The sequence below is a fragment of the Prionailurus viverrinus genome, chromosome D4 (genome assembly GCF_022837055.1).
Source record: "Prionailurus viverrinus isolate Anna chromosome D4, UM_Priviv_1.0, whole genome shotgun sequence".
NCBI classification, from domain to species: domain Eukaryota; kingdom Metazoa; phylum Chordata; class Mammalia; order Carnivora; family Felidae; genus Prionailurus; species Prionailurus viverrinus.
This window is the reverse complement of record NC_062573.1, coordinates 29253389-29273195: the sequence shown is the minus strand read 5'-3', so window position 1 is coordinate 29273195 and position 19807 is coordinate 29253389. Positions and strand designations below refer to the sequence as shown.

At 40.5% G+C, this 19807-nt stretch overlaps 1 protein-coding gene and 1 pseudogene across 3 annotated transcripts in view; one reads left to right on the top strand and one right to left on the bottom strand.

Annotated features, from left to right (window-relative positions):
• Window positions 1-6621: 6621 nt before the first annotated feature.
• LOC125150626 (60S ribosomal protein L12-like) lies at window positions 6622-8227 on the bottom strand (annotated as a pseudogene).
• Window positions 8228-11520: 3293 nt separating this feature from the next.
• The window catches only part of ZCCHC7 (zinc finger CCHC-type containing 7), a 254818-nt gene continuing 246531 nt past the window's right edge, over window positions 11521-19807 (top strand). The window contains exons 1-2 of one of the 3 annotated variants that reach the window (XM_047829259.1): window positions 11521-11640; window positions 16463-17093. In XM_047829259.1, coding sequence (XP_047685215.1) covers window positions 16484-17093 — 610 coding nt within the window. In that variant the 5' untranslated portion in view covers window positions 11521-11640; window positions 16463-16483. Of the gene's footprint in view, window positions 11645-16045; window positions 16222-16462; window positions 17094-19807 lie in introns of those variants that run through there. The other 2 variants (XM_047829260.1, XM_047829258.1) reach the window with 2 other exon arrangements.

Sequence of the window (19807 nt, the reverse complement as noted above, 5' to 3'; positions counted from 1 at the left end):
TCGGCTCAGGTCATGATCTCTCGGTCCGTGAGTTCGAGCCCCGCGTTGGGCTCTGTGCTGACAGCTCAGAGCCTGGAGCCTGCTTCCTGCTTCCGATTCTGTGTCTCCCTCTCTCTCTGACCCTCCCCCATTCATGCTCTGTCTCTCTCTGTCTCAAAAATAAACATTAAAAAACAAAATTAAAGAAAAATGGTTCAATGGTACGTTTTTATGTTATATACATTTACCACATGTTTTTTAATTTAATTTAATTTAATTTAATTTAATTTAATTTAATTTAATCTTATTTTATTTGAGAGAGAAAAAGCACACTTGCACCAGCTGGAGAGGAGCAAAGGGAGAGAGAGAGAGAGAGAGAGAGAGAGAGAGAATGAATCTCAAGCAGACTCCACACCCAGTGTAGAGCCAGATGCGGGATCATGACCTGAGCCAAGAGTCTGACACTCAACTGACGGAGCCACCCAGGCACCCCCTACCACGTGTTTTTTCAAAAGAAGTTTCCTAGATCTGAGTTTAGGGGGCTAGAGGACTGAATAGAGTGGGAGTAGAGCAGTAATGAAACTCATCTTATGACTGATTTCCCTCCCTTGCTCCCTCCCTCACTCCCCAGAACACTGGTCCTGGGCCAGGTCCTGGTTTGGGGGCTAATGCCTGTGTGTGGGGACTCAGAGGTGAATAAGACAGAGTACTTGCCCTGGAGGAGCACTTGCTGCAGGTAAGTGGGGGGGGTGGGGGTGGGGGAAGGGATGTATGGGAGCCACGTTCACAGGTGGGATGATGAGGGAGACCATACAGCACGACCCTCAATTTTCCCGCTCCCCTCCTTCCCCCTCGACCCCAATAATGTGCATCTTTCTGAGAGGAAACCCCGCACTCTTCCTGGTACCGAGATTAGATGAGAGCGTTTAATTGCATTAGAAGAAACATCTGGCTCTAATTATGGAGCTTTAAATGGGGCCTTTATATTTGATACTTGGAATTAAGACTAGTGAATCCTCCAGATGTTTTTGAAATAAACTAAACTATCTCACGGACAACAGGAAAGTAATTGGAAATGAACCCAGAGAGACCTTGAGCATAAGCGGTCTGAGGAATCAGTTTAAACAGATTAGAGCCCATTGTATCACTTGCAAACGATCTTTTAACACTGAATGCATATGCGGAAGACTCTTAGAATCTGGGAACCCAAAGGGACCTGCCTTTGCAATAATTAAGTCTGGCTCCTTGTTTTGTAGGTGAGGAAATTAAAGTGCACAGAGATAAATGTTCACACAGTAAAACCATGTCATACCCGGCCCTACACCCCTCTCCTTTACTTCCAGCGTAGGGTTCTTTATTTCCTGCTCACCTTTTGCTTTCTTTTAACACAACGTTCTAATGTTTTTTTGTTTGTTTTCTTTTATTTGTTTGTTTTTTCTTTCTAAATGTAGGACTTTCTCTTCCAGGACTGCAATGAATCAGTGAGGTAGAGGTGAGTCCTTCAAAATGATGGAGATATGTTGTTATAGGTTGAACGGTGTCTCCCAAAAAGATATGTTGAAGTCCTAACCCGTGGTATCTCAGAATGTGACCTGTTTGGGAAATAGAGTCATTGCAGGTACAATTAGTTGTATAGATATGGTCACAGTGGAGTAGGGTAGGCCCCTATTCCAATCTAATATGCTGGTGGCTTTGTAAGAGGAGGAGAGAGGCACGCGGGGAGAATATGGCCATGTGAAGACAGAGGCTGAGATTGAAGTGATGAATCTACAGGTCAAGGAGTGTCAGGCCTTGCTGAGAACCTCAGAAGCTAGAAAGGGGCAAGGAAGGATTCTCTCCTAGAGCTATCAGAGAGAGCTGGATAGGAGCAAGATTAGGTTTGCTACTGAAGCTAAGTTGGTATCAATTGAAACTAGATTGATATAAATTTAGGTGTTACCTGTAAACCTCACGGTGATCATTGAGACAATAACTAAAAAATTTACAGAAAAGAAAATGAACAGAGAATCAAAATGGTATACTAGAATAAATAAAAAACTAAAGAAGGCAGTGTTGGAGGAATTTAGGAACAAAAAGATATCAGAAATGTAGAGAGCAAATAGCAAAATGGCAAAAGTAAGACCTGCATTGTCAACAATCACTTTAAATGTAAATGGATTAACGGAGCACCTTATTCATGAGACATGAATAAGGCTAGTCCCTTTCTGGGTATGTGTGTCCCTTCATGCATTAGAATCTGTGGGTTTAGGGCTCCTGGACGTTTAAAATAAAGGCATACCTTTGGGAGTGTGCTGCTTCTCAACGCATTACTGATGATATGCTTGAGATTTCTTGTATGGAAATCTTGTAAATGGATTAACGGAGTCAGTCCGTTGACTGTCCAACTCTTGACTTCAGCTCAGGTTATGATCTCATGGTATGTGAGTTCAAACCCTGCATCAGGCTCTGCACTGATGATATGGAGCCTGCTTGGGATTCTCTCTCTCTGCCCCTCCCTTGAGCACTAATTAAACATTTTTAAAAAGTAAATGTAAATGGATTAAATGCACCAATTAAAAGACAGAGATTGGCAGAATGGCTAAAAAAATATATATGACTCACTATATACCACTTATAAGAGTAGCATAGACTCATTTTTGAACCAAACACATAAATACAGGGATTGGGTCTCTTTTTCTCATCATTTTTCCATGAAGGACACATAGTAGATTCTTAATAAACATTTATTTGAATGAATGAAACAATGAAGTTATTATCAATCTTAAAATTTGTAAATCTGATTTACAAAAATTGCATTATGTTTTAGTTACCATTTATCTGGCTATTAGGAAGATCAATTATTATCCCATGGTGGCTCAGTTAGTTAAGGCATCCGACTCTTGGTTTTGGCTCATATCATCATCTCATGGTTTGAGAGTTTGAGCCCTGCGTCCAGCTCTGTGCTTACAGACCCCCTTGCTTGGGACCTCCCTTTCTCTCCCTATCTCTCTGCCCCTCCTCCGCTCCACTAGCACATGTTCTCTCCCTCTCAAAAATAAATGAACGTAAAAACAATAAAAATAAAGGAATTATCTCATGTTAACCAACTGTTTTTATTTCTCTGTCTACAAGTACCTGTTTGAATCCTTGGCTCTTTTCCTATGGTGACATTTAATTTCCTAATTGATTTGTGAGAATTCATTATATGTTATGGTTAATATCGTTTAGTATATGTGAGAGAAATATCTTCTCCTATTCTGTGGTTTGCCTTTTAATTTTTTAATGTTTTCTTTCTCCTTAAAGTACTACATTTTAAAATGCTTTTTCTAATTCATATGTAATTTGTCAGGAATTTATTTTTTGAATGGAGGGAGGCTCTAATTTCATGTTTGCAGTTTTTTTCAGCATCATTTATCAAATATTCCATATCTTCACCGATTTGAAGTGCGATCTTTATCACACACCAAAATACACACTGACTTTTGATGTTTATTCCTCTTCAATACCACATGAGACCCATTTTAGTCCTGATAGTCTGTGTTTACCTGTTGGTCCTCACTTGATTGCAGCCTACAGCTTTTTTTTTTTTTTTTTTTTTTTTTTTTCCCCAGAGATATGTAACTTTTACCCTCTACTGCCTAGTAGCTCCCAGCAATCCCTGCCCACTGCTTTCCTGGTCCCATTTCACACAATTCTATCCTGGTCTAATCTGGTCAATGTTTGCCCAGGTGGTCCTTGAAGACAGGAAACTGGAGCCTTGATAACACTACCTGAGCAGAATCGGAGTTTGGGTCTGCTAAGCAGCCTAAAGCTTTTTTTAGGGTACTGTTCGGTCAGGTATATAGATTCTTCCCTGTGCCAAGAAACTGAGGCAGATGATAAAAACTCTGCCTGTCCCCCAATAGTTGAGCACAGGCACAGAAGAGACCAGGCTAGAGAGTAAGTTCTGAGAGCAACAGCACAGCAGGGGAAAGAAGCCTTTTCGAGAGAGAGACGCATTGAACATTCTGACGAAAACGTGTAGTAGTTCTAGGATTTTACTGTCTAGTAGCAAAGCAAGAATAGGGATTGCCAGGGTCATGCAAATATAGTTGTTGAAGATTGTACAGCAAGTGTGAAGTGTGAGGTATTACAGATAGGGAGATTAGCATCTTCTGCAATTAATAGGTCTGATGCAAGAGAAATACGGCACAAATGCACACAGGAATCAGTCTTGAAAGAATATCAGATCCAGAATGAAGGCAGAGGTAGAAGATATGGACTCTATCAGAATAGAGACAGTCATTTTAAGCCCCACCTTGCTAGTGGTTTCACCAATTTAGTAAGAAACAATGGATATTAATGGTTGAGACACAAAGCATGACATCTATAATTTATTTTATATAATTGTGTTTAAGTTGATTGTTGTCAGCTGTATATAACTCATTTGATAGGGCAATCTTATTCTCAATTAATTATTCTCAATTAATTTTTTTCTGTTGTCAATCTAAAGTCCTGAGTAAAATAATTCATGCTAATGTAGTTACAAAGACATGTCTGGACTGAAAATTGCAGGCATGATTCTGGAGTCTGGGGCAGGCAGGTAAAGAAAGCAGATCCCTCATAGAATGAGACATGAATAAGGCTAGTCCCTTTCTGGGTATGTGTGTCCCTTCATGCATTAGAATCTGTGGGTTTAGGGTTCCTGGACGTTTAAAATAAAGGCATACCTTTGGGAGTGTGCTGCTTCTCAACGCATTACTGATGATATGCTTGAGATTTCTTGTATGGAATCTAATGACTCTTAAATAAATTAGAATCTCAATGGGCTTGCTAGTCAATGGTCCTTATATACTCACTTAGATCTGAGCCTTGAGGAACACAATTCTAACTAGGGATAATAACAAATGAGTATAGAATTCTTGAAATACTAGCTCCGTATCCTAGGATTTTATTGTAATGTGACCATTATCATTTATATAGCTTAATTTATAGCATATATATTTTTAAATTTCATGATTTTATAAGGAAAAGAGGTCTCTAAGAAAAATTAAAAGCCATCTATACGAAGGTCCAAATTTTCAAGAATGATTTCATAGCCTGGATGAAAATTGCGTGCTCCCTCCATCACCTTGCAATTTGAAGAACTGCAAAATCATGAATAATAAAAAAGGATGTTAAACTTTTCAACAAATCCAGATGGGTACCAATGTCATTGAGAATTCCCGAGAATCACCTTGATTGCTGCTTCAGACTCAAAGCCTGTATTGAATATCACTTCCCAGTTGCAAGGCATGGGCTTTAAGTGATAACAGTTTCTATAATTACATTTTAAAATTATACAGACATTAAGTTTGTATTTGTGGCAAATGCGAAACATCCAAACTTTATTTTTTTTTTAACGTTTATTTATTTTTGAGACAGAGAGAGACAGAGCATGAACGGGGGTGGGGCAGAGAGAGAGGGAGACACAGAATCTGAAGCAGACTCCAGGCTCTGGGCCATCAGCCCAGAGCCCGACGCGGGGCTCGAACTCACGGACCGTGAGATCGTGACCTGAGCTGAAGTCGGATGCTTAACCGACTGAGCCACCCAGGCGCCCCAAAACATCCAAACTTTAAAGGGCAACATTCACTCATTTCACTTGCCAGCCTCTATTTCTGCCTCAACCTTTCAGACTTCGGTGCAACAGAAAGAATGCTGGATTGTGAACTGGAAGCCACTGTTAACACAAACATTTGCTGGGAACCTGCAAGTTTCTTTTTTTTCCAAGCGTTAGTTTTCCCTTCTGCAAAATGAGGGCATTGTACTAGATGTCCCCTTCAGTCATTATTCTAGGGTTTCTTTTTTTAGGGTAGGAAGAGAAATCACCAATGAAATGAGTAGCTAAAGTACTCAAGTTATTTTTTGCAGGGCATGAGGCTGGGTAGAAAGAAAGCTCATTAGGTGGCATGAAAATGTGTCCATTTGTGGGTCCTGCTTACTCACCTCTGTCTCCCTTTCTCCCTGCCTCATGATGTGTCCTGGACACTCAGAGCCACTGGTTGTTTCTCAGTGCAGGAGACTCACATCTGTCAGTTTCCTCCCCTTATCTTGTTCCTTTGCCAGAAGATTCCCCTGCCTTCTCTATCTAGCAAATTCTGACCCATTCTTAAAAAAAATTTTTTTTAATGTTTTATTTTTGAGAAATGAGAGGCAGAGCATGAGTAGGGGAGAGGCAGAGAGAGAGGGAGACACAGAATCCGAAGCAGGCTCCAGGCTCTGAGTTGTCAGCACAGAGCCTGTCACGGGGTTCGAACTCGTGAACCATGAGATCATGACCTGAGCTGAAGTCAGACGCTTAACCGACTGAGCCACTCAGGCACCCCTCAATGTGTCCTTGTTTATTTTATTCCTCATTTTTCTATTTCTTTTTGGTTGTTAAATGATCCTTTGAAATATTTTCCTTTGTGGGGCGCCTGGGTGGCTCAGTCGGTTGGGCATCTGACTTCGGCTCAGGACATGATCTCTCGGTCCGTGAGTTCGAGCCCCGCGTCAGGCTCTGTGCTGACAGCTCGGAGCCTGGAGCCTGTTTCGGATTCTGTGTCTCCCTCTCTCTCTGACCCTCCCCTGTTCATGCTCTGTCTCTCTATGTCTCAAAAGTAGATAAACGTTTAAAAAAATTAAAAAAAGATATATTTTCCGTTGTAGTTCTTAACTAGCTGGGCATTCCACTGCACTACTAGTGATGTCATCTGTGACGTCATGAGGGTGGCGGCCACCAACATTGCAGCCTACGGATTGGTCAGTCCCCAGGATCTCTTCAATAGTTCCAGAGAATTCTCTGGCTAAAGATCTGTGCCACATCTATTGGGCAATGTTTACAATCTCATCAAAAGTGATATTTTCACTGTGCTTAATGTGTTTCTGCTTCTTTCTGTTTCTTGGCAGTTTCTTGAGGGCTCTGATGATCAGGGCAGAGGCAGAAGGTACCACTTCAATCTGGGTCTGTTCATTCTGAATGGTCAGTTTCACTGTAATCCTCAGACCCTTGCAGTCACTGGTTGCCTTGGTGATGTCATCACCAGTCTTTTTTGGAGATAGACCCAGGGGCCGATTTTTGGAGCCAATGCAGATGTGGTATCAACTTCCCCACTGGTGCACCTCAGGTATATAAATGACTTTGATCTTGTGGGGGTTGAACTTAGGTGGCATGATAGAGGTGGCTGGTGTCTGATAACCCAGAATCGGGATGGCCTCCTCTGAGCCAAAAGCCACAAAGTATTTTATTCCTCATTAATGAATATTTATGCCGTTTCCATTTTTCTTATCACAATCTTTGTACATACACCTAAGGACATAGCTAATTTATAATTTTGATACTTCAGATAGCTTCCCTCAAAGGCTTTTCCAATTTGTATTCTCATCCACTGTGTATGAGATTGTTTGCATTTTTCTGATTATTAGTGATGCTGAACACCTCTTATCATTGTTCATGGCTGTTTGGATTTCTTTTGTGAATTGCCTGTTAGGATTCTTTGCCGTTAGAATGCTGGATTGATGTTTTTTTTTTTTCTTACTGACCACTTATTTGGCGTCCCCCTCTGCAGAGGGAGGCTTTCTCCACTTCTAAACGCCCAGCTGCTCCCTCTGCTGCTGTCCCACAACATCGTTCATACTGCACGCAGGCCTTCATTTAGCGGACACTCCATACTAAATCCACTTATTCCCCAAGTGTTCTTTGTGAGCCTACCGAGTGCTTGGCCTTGGGCTAGGTGCTGGGTGTAGAGATAGAGGTAGGTCATCATAGTCTCCGCCTCAAAGAGTTTAGTTCTGAAAGGCAGCTTTGGGCATAGAAAAGAACATGGTTTTGGATTCAGACAAGACTTAGGTTTGAATCCCAGCTGTATGATTTATAGTAAGTCACCTGACCTTACCAAGTTGCAATTTCCATACCAGTGAAATGGGCTAACACCTCCCTCACAGAGTCATTTCGAGAATGGGAGAGAGGATAATATATTTGGAGTGACAAGCAAGGTCCTCTTACATAGTAGGCTCTCAGTGAATGAATAATAATAAATACAAAAGCAACTGTTAAGTGAGTGGTCAAAATGATTAGTTAGTTCTCAGGGGTACTAGATATTACTGATAAACTAGAACCAAAGAAAAAAGGCAGCTCCTCCCTCTGCAATGGAAGAGTAAAGACAGTAATATGCGACACTCACCCGGACCCTGCTACAGTACATCCCCCATCTTGTCTGCTCTCTGCAGCAGATTTCTGCTTTGTCCTGGACCCTCGTCCCAATTCAGCTGCTCACTGTTGATGTAGTACTGCCACCGTCTTGGGGGGAAAACAGGTGCTTCCTTCCTCAAATAAGTGGGCTCTCTAGAACATTCTCTGTAAGAGAGACTTCAGGGTATTTTGCATATTGCTACCCATGATTTCAAGAAGTGTGGACTAGAGACTGCAGGAGGTGGAAACAGAACTACTGTGTGTGTGATTTGGGGAAAGACTCAGAGACCCAGATTATAGACACAGCTCTGCCTCTGCTAGGTTGCTAGGTGACTCTTGGCATGTCTCTTCCTTTCTTGGCTTCAGCTTTCCCATTACTGTAATAGGAGACCAGATCTCTCAGTTTCTAAAAGCCATCTAAATGAGAACTCACCATGTCAAGGCAAAAGTGTGTATATATACACTACTCTCCTCATCTACAAATCTCTGTATCCTTGGGACCCCTGCAGCTCTTTATGCCCGTCTTAATGTCATAGAGCACTACACTGCATCCCACTTATCTGGGGACATGACAAGGTTTCCCCACTGATCTGACAGCTGGTGAATCCACATCTAGTTCTTAGTTTGCCTTCATTTCTTTAACACCTTTAATGAGTGCTCGTGGTCTGCTAAGTACCATGTTAGCTTGTGAAGATACAAAGATAAAATGTCAAAGCTTCTGCCTTGAGAGAGTCCACAATCCAGCTGGGAGACAACTGTAAGGCAAACACAGTATAATTGACTTGATGGAGATTTGTCCAAATTGTAGGGAAGCCTAAGAGAAGGAATGCCTATTCTGTCTGGCTGACTCAGGCCTTTTTCCTGAAGATCCAGGGCTTGAGTGCAGTAGGGTATGGTAGAGGTATATTTAAAAGACAAGGAGAAGGACTTTATAGGCACTGGGAATGCCTTTTGCAAAGGCACAGGTGTAGGAGAGCATAGTGTCTTCTGGTGACTGCTCAGGATTTAGCATGGTGGTCAACAGGGAGGCAGATGTCAGCTCATGAAGTGCCATCCAGAGGACTACAGGTTTTATGAAATAACCTAAAAGGGGGTATCTAAAGCATTTTGACTAATGGTAAGTAGTAAATCTTTGTTGAATTCTTTTTTTAAAAAAATCTTTGTTGAATTCTTGAGTAATAGTAGGATTGGGCATGGTCACTCAGTGCATTTCCTAACCTCGTGGCCCTGGGCAAGTTGCTTAACCTCTCTGAATGTTTCCTTTTTTGTGAAATGGGAATGAAGAATCAACCTCAAGGGAAGCCTGGCTTGCTCAGTTGGTAGAGTGTGCAAAGCTTGATCTTTGGGTTGTGAGTTTGAGCCCCACATTGGGTGTACCGATTACTTAAAATAAAAATAAAAATCAACCTCAAAAGGTTGTTAAAACTTATTTATAATTTTTTAATTAGATGGTTATTTATTTTGAGAGAGAGAGAGAGTGCATGCAAGTAGGAGAGAGGCAGAGAGAGGCAGAGAATCCTAAGCAGGCTCCTTGATGTCAGTGCAGAGCCCCATACAGGGCTTGATCTCAGGAACTGTGAGATCATGACCTGAGCTGAAATCAAAAGTGGGATGCTTAACTGACTGAGCCACCCAAGCATCCCAAAATGTTGTTAGAATTTAAAATGGTGTACTGGGGATTCTTTGCTATGGATTCTCTCTCTGCTCTTCCCCCACTTGCATGCTCACTCATGCTCTCTCTCAAAATAAAAAAATCAAAACTTAAAAAAAGCTTTTATAATTTAAAAGGGTTTAGGGGCGCCTGGGTGGCTGTCAGTTAAGCCTCCGACTTCAGCTTAGGTCATGACCTCCCAGTTTGTGGGTTCTATCCCCACCTTGGTCTCTGTGCTGACAGCTGAGCCCAAGCCTGCTTCAGATTCTGCCTCCCTCTCTCTCTGCCCCTCCCCTGCTCGAGCTCTGTCTCTCTTTCTCTCAAAAATAAACATTAAACATTCTTTTAAAAGGGTTTATACATAATACACTTATAGATTAAGCCTGGCACTTGACAAAAGCTTAACACTTTATTTTTTTAGAGATAACTTCTGTTCTACACCATACACATTACCTAAACAATTTAGTAATCTCTGTGATCCACTTCTAAGCCTTTTTTCTGCTTTGCAAATTGGTTCCTCCAAGTTTACCTTTTCATTGTAACCTGTCCTCCTTCCTAGCATTTACCATGTTAATTTAATTTCTAATTATTTTCCTGATCACACTCTTAGACTACACCCAAATTGTATTGTTTTCCCAGCTAGACTCAGCTCTAGGAGACCAGAGACTTAAAAAATTTTTTTTTTTTTTTTTTTTTTTTTTTTTACCACTACATCCATAGTTGCTAACACTGCTTCTTAACAGATGCTCAAAAAATGTTGGGAAGAAGTACCAATGTCAAGCTTATCTTTCAGGACTGTTGCCCAGGACCAACCTATACAGTGCTTTGCCATTGTATAAAGTTGTACAGATGGGTTTATTATTGCTAAGTATTAAAATAAGGTGTGAGAAGAGGAACAGAAGACAGAGGCTTCCAACACAATCTTGTAGCCTCTGAAGGCTTCCAAAGGACGAGTATGAACTTCAATCTTTATCAAGAATGCAGCTCTTCATGAGCGCCTGGCTGGCTCAGTCCGTAGAGATGTTGACTCTTGAGTTGAAGACCAACGTTGAGCGTAGAGCTAAAAAAAAAAAAAAAAAAAAAAAAGGCATGTCTTCAAGACTCACAAAGAGTTAAATCTGTTGCCTCGAATTCTAGGAAAGAGAGAGCCAGAATCATTCCAATACTAACTAAATTCAACTTCAAACTAGAGGTGGAAGGGACCTGCCTAAGATCACCTAGCGCTAAGGCCAGGCTCTTTCAAAGAAGGTTCTCTTCCGTCGAGGTCCCGCTGTACGCTGGGGAACCGGCCTCCAGAACCCGTCCTCCCTATCCTAACCCACTTGGGTCTCAGCTCACCTCCCACGCCACGTGGCACAAAGAGGGTTCCCGGAGGTCAAGACGGCAGGAGGCGGAGCCCGTCCGGAAACCCGCCCAGGGGCATCATGGGAGATGTAGTTTTCCTCGCCGACACAGAAAGGGTTTGAGGTCTTCCCTGATTTTGCCTACTAAGTAGCATCCCCTGCGTGCAATATTTAAAGCCAAGTGTTACCCCATTATAGATGTAGCCTAGGTATCTTTGAAAGAAGTCACGAAGGGGAAGGGGCAAAGCAAGGAAGGCAACTCAACAGATCATCAGCAGGGAAATGAAAGGGTTAACAGTTATTACGCATGCGCACAGGGGTTCGCCGGGTAGGCGGGGACGGAAGACAACTCCCGGGAGCTGTGTTTTCCCCGGAAGTGCCTTCCCTCCTCCCGGGTCCGCGCGGACGCGGTTTCCTTACCTCATTTGTCCTCGCCCCTCCCCATCCCTCTACGCGCTTTGGTTCCTGGTTGGTGCTTCCTGGTCGCAGCCGCGGCAGTGAGTATGTGTGTGACGGACCCCCAGCCGCCCGCGGCCGGGGGACCCTTGCCCGCCCTCCGCCTCTCTCGCAGGGCTGTGGAACTAGCTCGTGTCCCCTCCCCGGCCTCCGCGCCCCCCGTCTGTCCCTACTCGTGGCAGGGTGCAGCTCGTGGCCCCTCAGTCGTGTTCTGCCTCTTGCGGCTCGGCTGACCGGCTGGGGTGTTCGCTTCTCCCTACTCGGCCAGGGGCGAGGTCGTGGTTCAAAAAACGCTGGGCACCCATGGCCTTGGTGGGGGTGGCGTTTCTACCCCATGCCTTTTATCTTCCCCTAGTTCCCGTGGTTTTTTTTTTTTTTTTTTTTTTTTTTTTTTTTTTTTTTAGGGAAGCCGGTCAGTCAGTTAAACGCGGAGGTCCTGCCTCACTGAGGGAGCCCGGCCTGTGGGGGACTGAATAGCCCAACTCCAGTCTCTGCTGTCAGAAGCAACAGCTACAACTGTGGGGCCAGAAAATTTTAGGGGGTTGTGCTACTTGCCCTATGTAAAACAGGGAGATTTGGACTGTGTGCACCAAGATTTGCTATATCCCTCACATCCTGTGAGCCCGCAGTTAACTTCCAACTTTAAAAGCTGCAGGTGCAGTGGGAGAACTGGCTGGGAATCAGCAGGCCTCGGTTCTAGTCGTGGCTCCACCACTGAATCGCTGGTGACTCTAGGAATCTCATGTTTAGGCTGAATTTACCTCCGTTTCACATGACAGGGTCCAGTGAGGAGATCTTTAGGCTCAATGAATAAATAAGCTTCTCAGAGAGCCCGTTTCTGTATACATAAAATGAGAGCGTGCAAGTTAGTGACTGTCCATTCCAAAGTCTTGACTTTGTGTTTCGAATACTTTTGCTGTAACATACAAAGACTATGAAATGGGCTGTGTGTATATTTCAGACAGGATTCCCTTTGGGGGACAGTTCAGTATTGTTGTTTTCCAGAATCTGAGGGTAGGGGATGAACTGAGGAAGACCTGGAAGTGAGGATTATAAAGTGGCTACAAGAGTAAGGTGCTGTGTAGTAAAAGGAAGAAGGTTTGAGAGAAAGGTGAAGGAAGTGTTTTGAGATAGGATTAGTTATCATAAAAAGACTATGTATACCAAGAACAGCTAGACTTGTCTGAATAAATTTAGCATAACTTTCTCCCACCAATATCTTGTATTGTCTCCTTTTTTTTTTTTTTTTGTGAGTGTTGTTTCACATATTTCAATTCTCTACCCTAGTCAGATTTGCTTCAGAGTGAAAATTATATTTGAAGAATAGGCAGAGATTTTCATTCTAGACTGAACTTAATAGTGTTTCAAATCTGTCACTGTCATGATAGCTAGCAGAGTATATAAATATAATAGAGTATGTCAGAAATTTTAAGTTGAAAATCAACTATGTCTATTAATCACTTTCCAGTGAACATTGGACTTAAGGAGTGATCTGTGATTTGAATGTTGAAATGGATACCTATGTCATCAAGAAGAAACATTTAGGCTAAAAGTTCTTTGGAAGGAAATAAGAGCAAAAGGTCTGGAATGACCAGCTGGTAGACTGTTAGAGCAGGAAAGTATTGGCCTCAAAAATACTATAGTAAAATATACAAGCTTAAAATAAGCCTTAAGTTGTGTAGTTTAAAAATTTTTAGTGAATGAAAACTACTCCCACTTTTGAATGGTGAGAGTCTTTGCAGTGATTCTCTATGCCTGTTTTTTATTTGTTAAACCATTTTAATTTTATGAATAAATTTTATTCTCAAACTGGGTGTTTTAGGTTTTAAGAACCATCTTCTTTGGTCATGGGATTGCTGTACTCTTGAGTACCAACTTGCAAGGTTCTTGGATGGTAAAGTGGTAATAAATTCACATGTATGCTTTTCCTTCCAATTAAAATGCCTCTTTCATAGTTTTTATACTCCACTGGGAAGTGAAATGGATATTTTTGAGATAAACTTAGGTGTTAGAACCAATGCAAATATAGCTTTGAAGGAAGCTTTTTAAAAAAAGTTTTATTTGAAATTATTTTGGAAAAGTGAAAAAAAAAAAGTCTTAGTGAACACTTGGCTAAGAGTCAGGGAAATGTGAATCTGTCCCACCTATGTTCTTAATCAGCTGCATAACCTTGGATGGGCTTCCTTATCTCTTTGGGCTTTTATTTCCTTATGTGTAAGTTGAGGAGGTTGTGTGAGATAATCAGGAAGGTCTCTTTGAGGCTTAAAATTTTGTGGCTCTCATAGGGACCTTATGTTATCTAGTTAAGTATGCTTGAGATCGTATATAATGATTAAAAGCTGAGAAAGTCTTCTAGTTCAAGATGTGTGTGTGTGTATTTATTTATTTCATATTTGTCCTGCGAGTATATACTTAAAAAAAATTAAATGCATTTGAATGTGATTAAAGTAGTACATAAACATAAACCAAAATAGCCTCGGGCAAACCTTAACCCTGGCATACATAAGCTACATAAAGAGCAGAGCAAGTTATGCTGAGCACAATTTTCAAGTACAGAAGATACAAAATCCTCTTAAAGGCCATAGGGGCTAAATTGTTAAATTCATTTTTCTACATTTCAAGGAAAGAGATAAACCCCTAGACCCAAGGAAGTCAGTTTTTATTATATTTCTGTAGTTTATTTTTGGCATACATTCACAGGTGTGCCCGTGGCTCTTTTCTTAATCCCTTTCCTTTGGGATGGTTCCAAGAGTAGTACAAATTTGTAACTCTGTAATTTAGCTCTTTTAATTTTTTCTGTGCTGCACTGGAATTATGTTATTTATGTTTTATCAGTATGGATCCAGTGAGGATTTTGAAGGAAGCATAATTCCTTTGACTTCTTTCAGAATTAATTTACCTATTAAATAAAAAGGAAAGAATTCATCTTTTATTTGAATTGCTCTGAGGCTAACATTTCAATATAAACTGATAAATGCTATGAGCATTATTATTCAGACAGCCACATTTAACTTGTATGACAACAACAGCATAGCAACCTGAAGGACAGTGTAAGAATGGAACAGGTGTATTGTAACTTTTAGAAGAAAAAGGCATTTAAAAGTTGGTTTCTGCCCCCCACCCCCACCTTTATTGAGGTATAATTAACAAATTGCATTGTGTAAGTTTAAGGTGTACAATATCATGATCTGTTGTATGAAATAACTACCACATTGAGATTAATTAACACAGCCATCTCCTCACATATTGTCTTCCTTTTTTTCCACCAGTGAGAACATTTTAAGATCTACTCTTAGCAGATTTCAAGAATACAATACTGTATTGTTAACTCAGAAGTTATCATTTTTACTCCCAGCTTTGTTGAGGTATAACTGAACATGTAACATTGTGTAAGTTTAAGGTGTATGACACAGTTTCTTTATTTCTGTGAACAGAGAAACTCCAGTGTAAGGAGTGCATTTTTGGCTTCTGTTCATTTGCTTCTTGGAGTCAGCTGGTTATATTACCAAAACTACCATCAGAACACTGACATTTGGGTCTGAAAATTGGTAAACTAAAAACAGCTGGTCTTTCTGAATTGCATTTGTATAACTAAAAAGGATGTGGAAAGAGTAAATTTTCATTGTTATTGTTCTTTAGGCTGTCCCTGATTTTTGAAAAAAACTTGAGTTATTTTTCCAGAGCTCTCATTTGGATCAGTATTCCATCAGTACCTCATTGAAACATCTGGGTAGATTTTGGGTTGATATGAGAATAGTTGGAATAGTTGGAGACAACTGTGAACTTCGTCCCACCATAATTTCCATATTTTAGGCCCATACTAGATTTATTAGTACTGAAGAGCAAATGCCAGATAATATTACTCTTTTATTTATTTATCCGTTAATTCAACAGACATTTATGCAGGTCCTGCCAAATCCCAGTTACTCTGCTTGGCTTGGGGGATCCAGCGTTTAACAAAGTGCATATAGTTTCTGCTCTCCTGGGCTATGTCGTCTGTTTTTGTGGGAGATTTACATTGAATTAGTAATTAGAACTGTGGTGAGTCTTTTGAAATGTAAAGTGCTATGGAAGCCTATAAAAGGGACACTTAATTTAGTCTGGTGGGTCAAGGGAAGCTTCTCAGAAAAGTGATGTTTAAGCTGAGTGGAAGGTGAATAAGATTTAATATGCCACAGTAGGAAAATAAAGTGCTCCTGTAGCTAGGAGTTTGCCTCAGTTTTAGGTGTGTGTGTTTCACACACATCTTTATTGCTAGTACAAAAGTAAACCATGGCTTATCACGTATTTTTATGTATTCTTTTAGTCAAGGTCATGAGATTAATTTTTTGATTGAAAATAAAAATCTGCACTAAAACAGTAAATATGATTGTTTCCTGTAGTGGATTTTCATTAAAGTTGAAGTGATATTTCTATGTGAGAATGCATATCTGAAAAGATGAGAGGAAGAGCCAGAACCAGGGAAGAGATGAAAAATGGATGGACTAGTGAGAATGACTTAAAACATTCTTGTGATTTTTAACATTTTAGGGGAAAAAAATGTTTGGTGTCTGAAGCAGTGGATGTCAACCTATTTTTTCTTTCTGTCACACCTGCAAAATATTGTGTTTCCACTAATAGCTGTAAGTCAATTTGTTGGTAGTAATTTTCATTTGGGAGGGGTGGGCATTGTTAGAGTAGGTCATAACAGGATTTGGAAATCCTTGAAAAAAAGGTACTCTAAGAGGAAAAGGTATTTTAATATGTCACTGAGAACAGTGATGGCTTTCACAGAAGTTAGCTCTAAGGTGATATTGTTATGCACTAAACAGGCATGATCTGAGCATTTAAAATACATTCTTTGTATGGTTTTGTCTTTTACAGCATCAAGATTACTGACTTTCCATGATGTTTGGTGGTTATGAGACTATAGAAGCATACGAAGATGACCTTTATCGTGAAGAGTCCTCTAGTGAACTGAGTGTTGATAGTGAGGTGGAATTTCAACTCTACAGCCAAGTTCATTATGCCCAAGATCTTGATAATGTCATTAAAGAGGAAGAACATGAAGAGAAGAACTCTGGGAATTCTGAATCATCCATTAGTAAACCAAATCAGAAGAACTTAATTATCCTTTCGGATAGTGAGGTCATCCAGCTATCAGATGGGTCAGAGGTCATCACTTTGTCTGATGAAGATAGTATTTACAGATGCAAAAGAAAGAATTTTAGAGTCCAAGCAAAAGAAAAAACCCAAGGTCCTCCTGCATCTTTTCATTCTAATAAGTTGACTGATAAGAAATGCAAGAGGAATATTGAGAAGCCTAAATCTGAAGAGTTATCGGGTACAATCCGAGAGGTCATGATTATAGAGGTCAGTTCAAGTGAAGAGGAAGAGAGCACCATTTCAGAAAGTGATAACGTGGAGAACTGGATGCTGCTGGGATGTGAAGTTGATGATAAAGATGATGATATCCTTCTCAATCTTGTGGGATGTGAAAACTCTGTAAATGAAGGTTAGTATCATGTTGGCCATTTTGAAAAGTAGTACCATCTTTAATAAGGAAGACTGCTTTTCCTAGACAAAAGACCAATAGGGTCTGCTCCATTTAATTCCTCACCTTTCAGTCTTGTTTTTTGGCTTATTTCTCATGAGACTCTTACCAGTGGCTGCTCTAATAGTGGTCTGTCTGAACATCAGAAAGAGTATGTCAGAATATCAAAGACACTCTGCTTCTACTGTAAGCAAATTCATAGCTGCTTCTTCCTGTTTGGCTAGAGCCAGTTCTGGACCTGAAATCTTAGTCCCCCTCTCTCTCTACTTGGTATCACAGGTGAGTACTCCATCCATCTCTGACATTGGTCCTGTGTTCTCATTTGGCCAACTCTGTTGGGACTGCCTCTTCCTAAGTGATTTGCTTACCTAGGCATTAGCCAGGTAGCAAGCATGGGGAATGCTTGATACACAGAGGATATAGAATTAGTACTGAGATTTTAGGAACTCTACAGTCACTAAGATAGACTCTGAAAAGCTGTAAGTCTACAGTAGATTATAGGAGAAACCACATCACCAAAGATTGAAATTTTGGTGTGAGCTTTGTCTTCTCTGTCATATATTGCATCTAATCTTGATGCTTATTCCTTTAAAAAGTCCCTTTTGTTTCTCTCCCTGTATGCCTAATGCTAGACTCTTGTAGTGAGTGATTTCCTAAATGATCTTTTATATCTTCCCTGCACACTGTTGTTAAACTAGGAGTCTTGAAAGGCCCTTTTGCTCATGGTACTTTACTTTGCTCCAAAACCTTTAATAGTACCCACTTGTTCTCAGAGGAAATGATGGCATTGAATGTAGGTCATGCTTTGGAGCCCCAGTACTTGACCTCTATTTATTTATTTATTTATTTATTTATTTATTTATTTATTTTTAAATTTTTTAAGAGAGAGCACAAGTGGGCGAGAAGGGGCAGAGGGAGAGAGAGAGAGAGAGAGAGAGAGAGAGAGAGAGGGAGAGAATCTTAAACAGGGTTCTTGCTCGGTGTGGAGCCTGGTGTGGGGCTCAGTCCCACAGCCCTGGGATCATGACCTGAGCCGAAATCAAGAGTCAGACACTCAAGACTGAGCCATCCAGGTTTTTTTTGTTTTTTTTGTTTTTTTTTTTTTTAAGGAGACAAACTGTAGGTTTCCAGGCTATAGGATTTCCTAACTACTTAAATTTGCCCTTGTGGGAAAGCAGCCACAATACCTAAAAAAACAGGATGGCTATTCCAACAAAATCTTATTTATAAAAATAGGTAGTTGGCTCAGTCTATAACAGGCCAGCCCTTAGAAGTTGACAGCAAAAGGAAGAAATAGAGTAGCAGCTAGAACATGGAGTAGGATCAAGTAAAGTTTTATCAGAATAAGATAGATCTGAAAATGTTTTTAGGTAGAAGGGAAAAAACTTTCGAAGGAGAGATTAAACCTGTTTGATGGATTGAGGTAGTGGGGACCAAGGAAGAGATGGGATCAGGTGTGTATGTCTGAATTAGCCTTAAAAGGGAAGAGGCACACCAGTAACTTCTAAAGTATCAAATATAGAAGTAGTGGAAAAAAATACATTCAGATGGATGGCAGATGAGGGGATATATGAGCATGTGTTTGATTTTCTTGAGAAAATGAAAGGAGAATTGGGAGTGGAAGTGGGCAGGAAGTACCTAGGAGCTTTGAGTGCAGAAAGCGTGTTTAAGTGCTGTGGGAGATTGTCTTAGGCGGTGGTTCCCAGTATTTTGAAGAATGACAACCTTTTTAACTTCACAACGGTTTGTGAAACCCTCCCCCCACATCACTGTAGTTCTGTTTATAGTGCTTGTTAGTTGAGAAAATGCGTATTAGCAAAAAGCTGCTGTTTTAGTACTTTCTCACATGACGTATTTTATTAACCCCAGTATCTGCACATTGGAAAAATGTTAATACATATAGGTGTATATTTCTTTATATAATGCATGCCTCTGGGTATCCATTGTGATAGCTAATTGTGCAGCTCCCCGGGAGTCTGAAGCTCATAGTTGGGAAATCATTGTGCTGATAAATCAATAAGCGAATAAAAGGATTACTTAGAAGTAGTATTCAATTAAAATTGAAACAATATGAACTTGTAGTGAACTCACTTTGAAGGATTTCATAACTTTTTCCAGTAATACTTGGCAGCCTGGAGCAAGATTATGGAAACCAAATGATCCAGGGTTAGGTGTACGATGGGTCAAAAGCATTTAGCCTGTTTTTTCTTCAACCCTGACATTGCACCTGGTTTCATCAAACACTAGTGTGTTGATAATGATCAGCCACTTTTCTTGAACTCAGGTTGTCCACCTTGCTGATTTTTCCATTTGGGTATCTTATCGTCATTTCAGACTTAACATACTGAAAAGTTTGATAAATTGAAAGGGTTATTTTTCCACAGAAAGAGGAACAGGTTAACTGGGAAGTGATTGGCAGTTCTCATTTTGCCCTGAGAACTAAGGTTTTTCAGGACAAAATGAAAGAGGTTAATGAGGGGTAGTGAGAATGGGGGTATAGGGTAGCTATATGGAGTGTGAGCCATATGGAAGTGAGGATTCTAGAAGAAAGGGAATGATAGATTTAGTCAGGTATGTTTTACAGGAGAGAAGAAACGAAGGAATATAAAGAGATCTCTAGCAAACAATTTTAGTGTTTTCTGTTATTAGCAGATGATAAGAAGCATGGCTGTTAC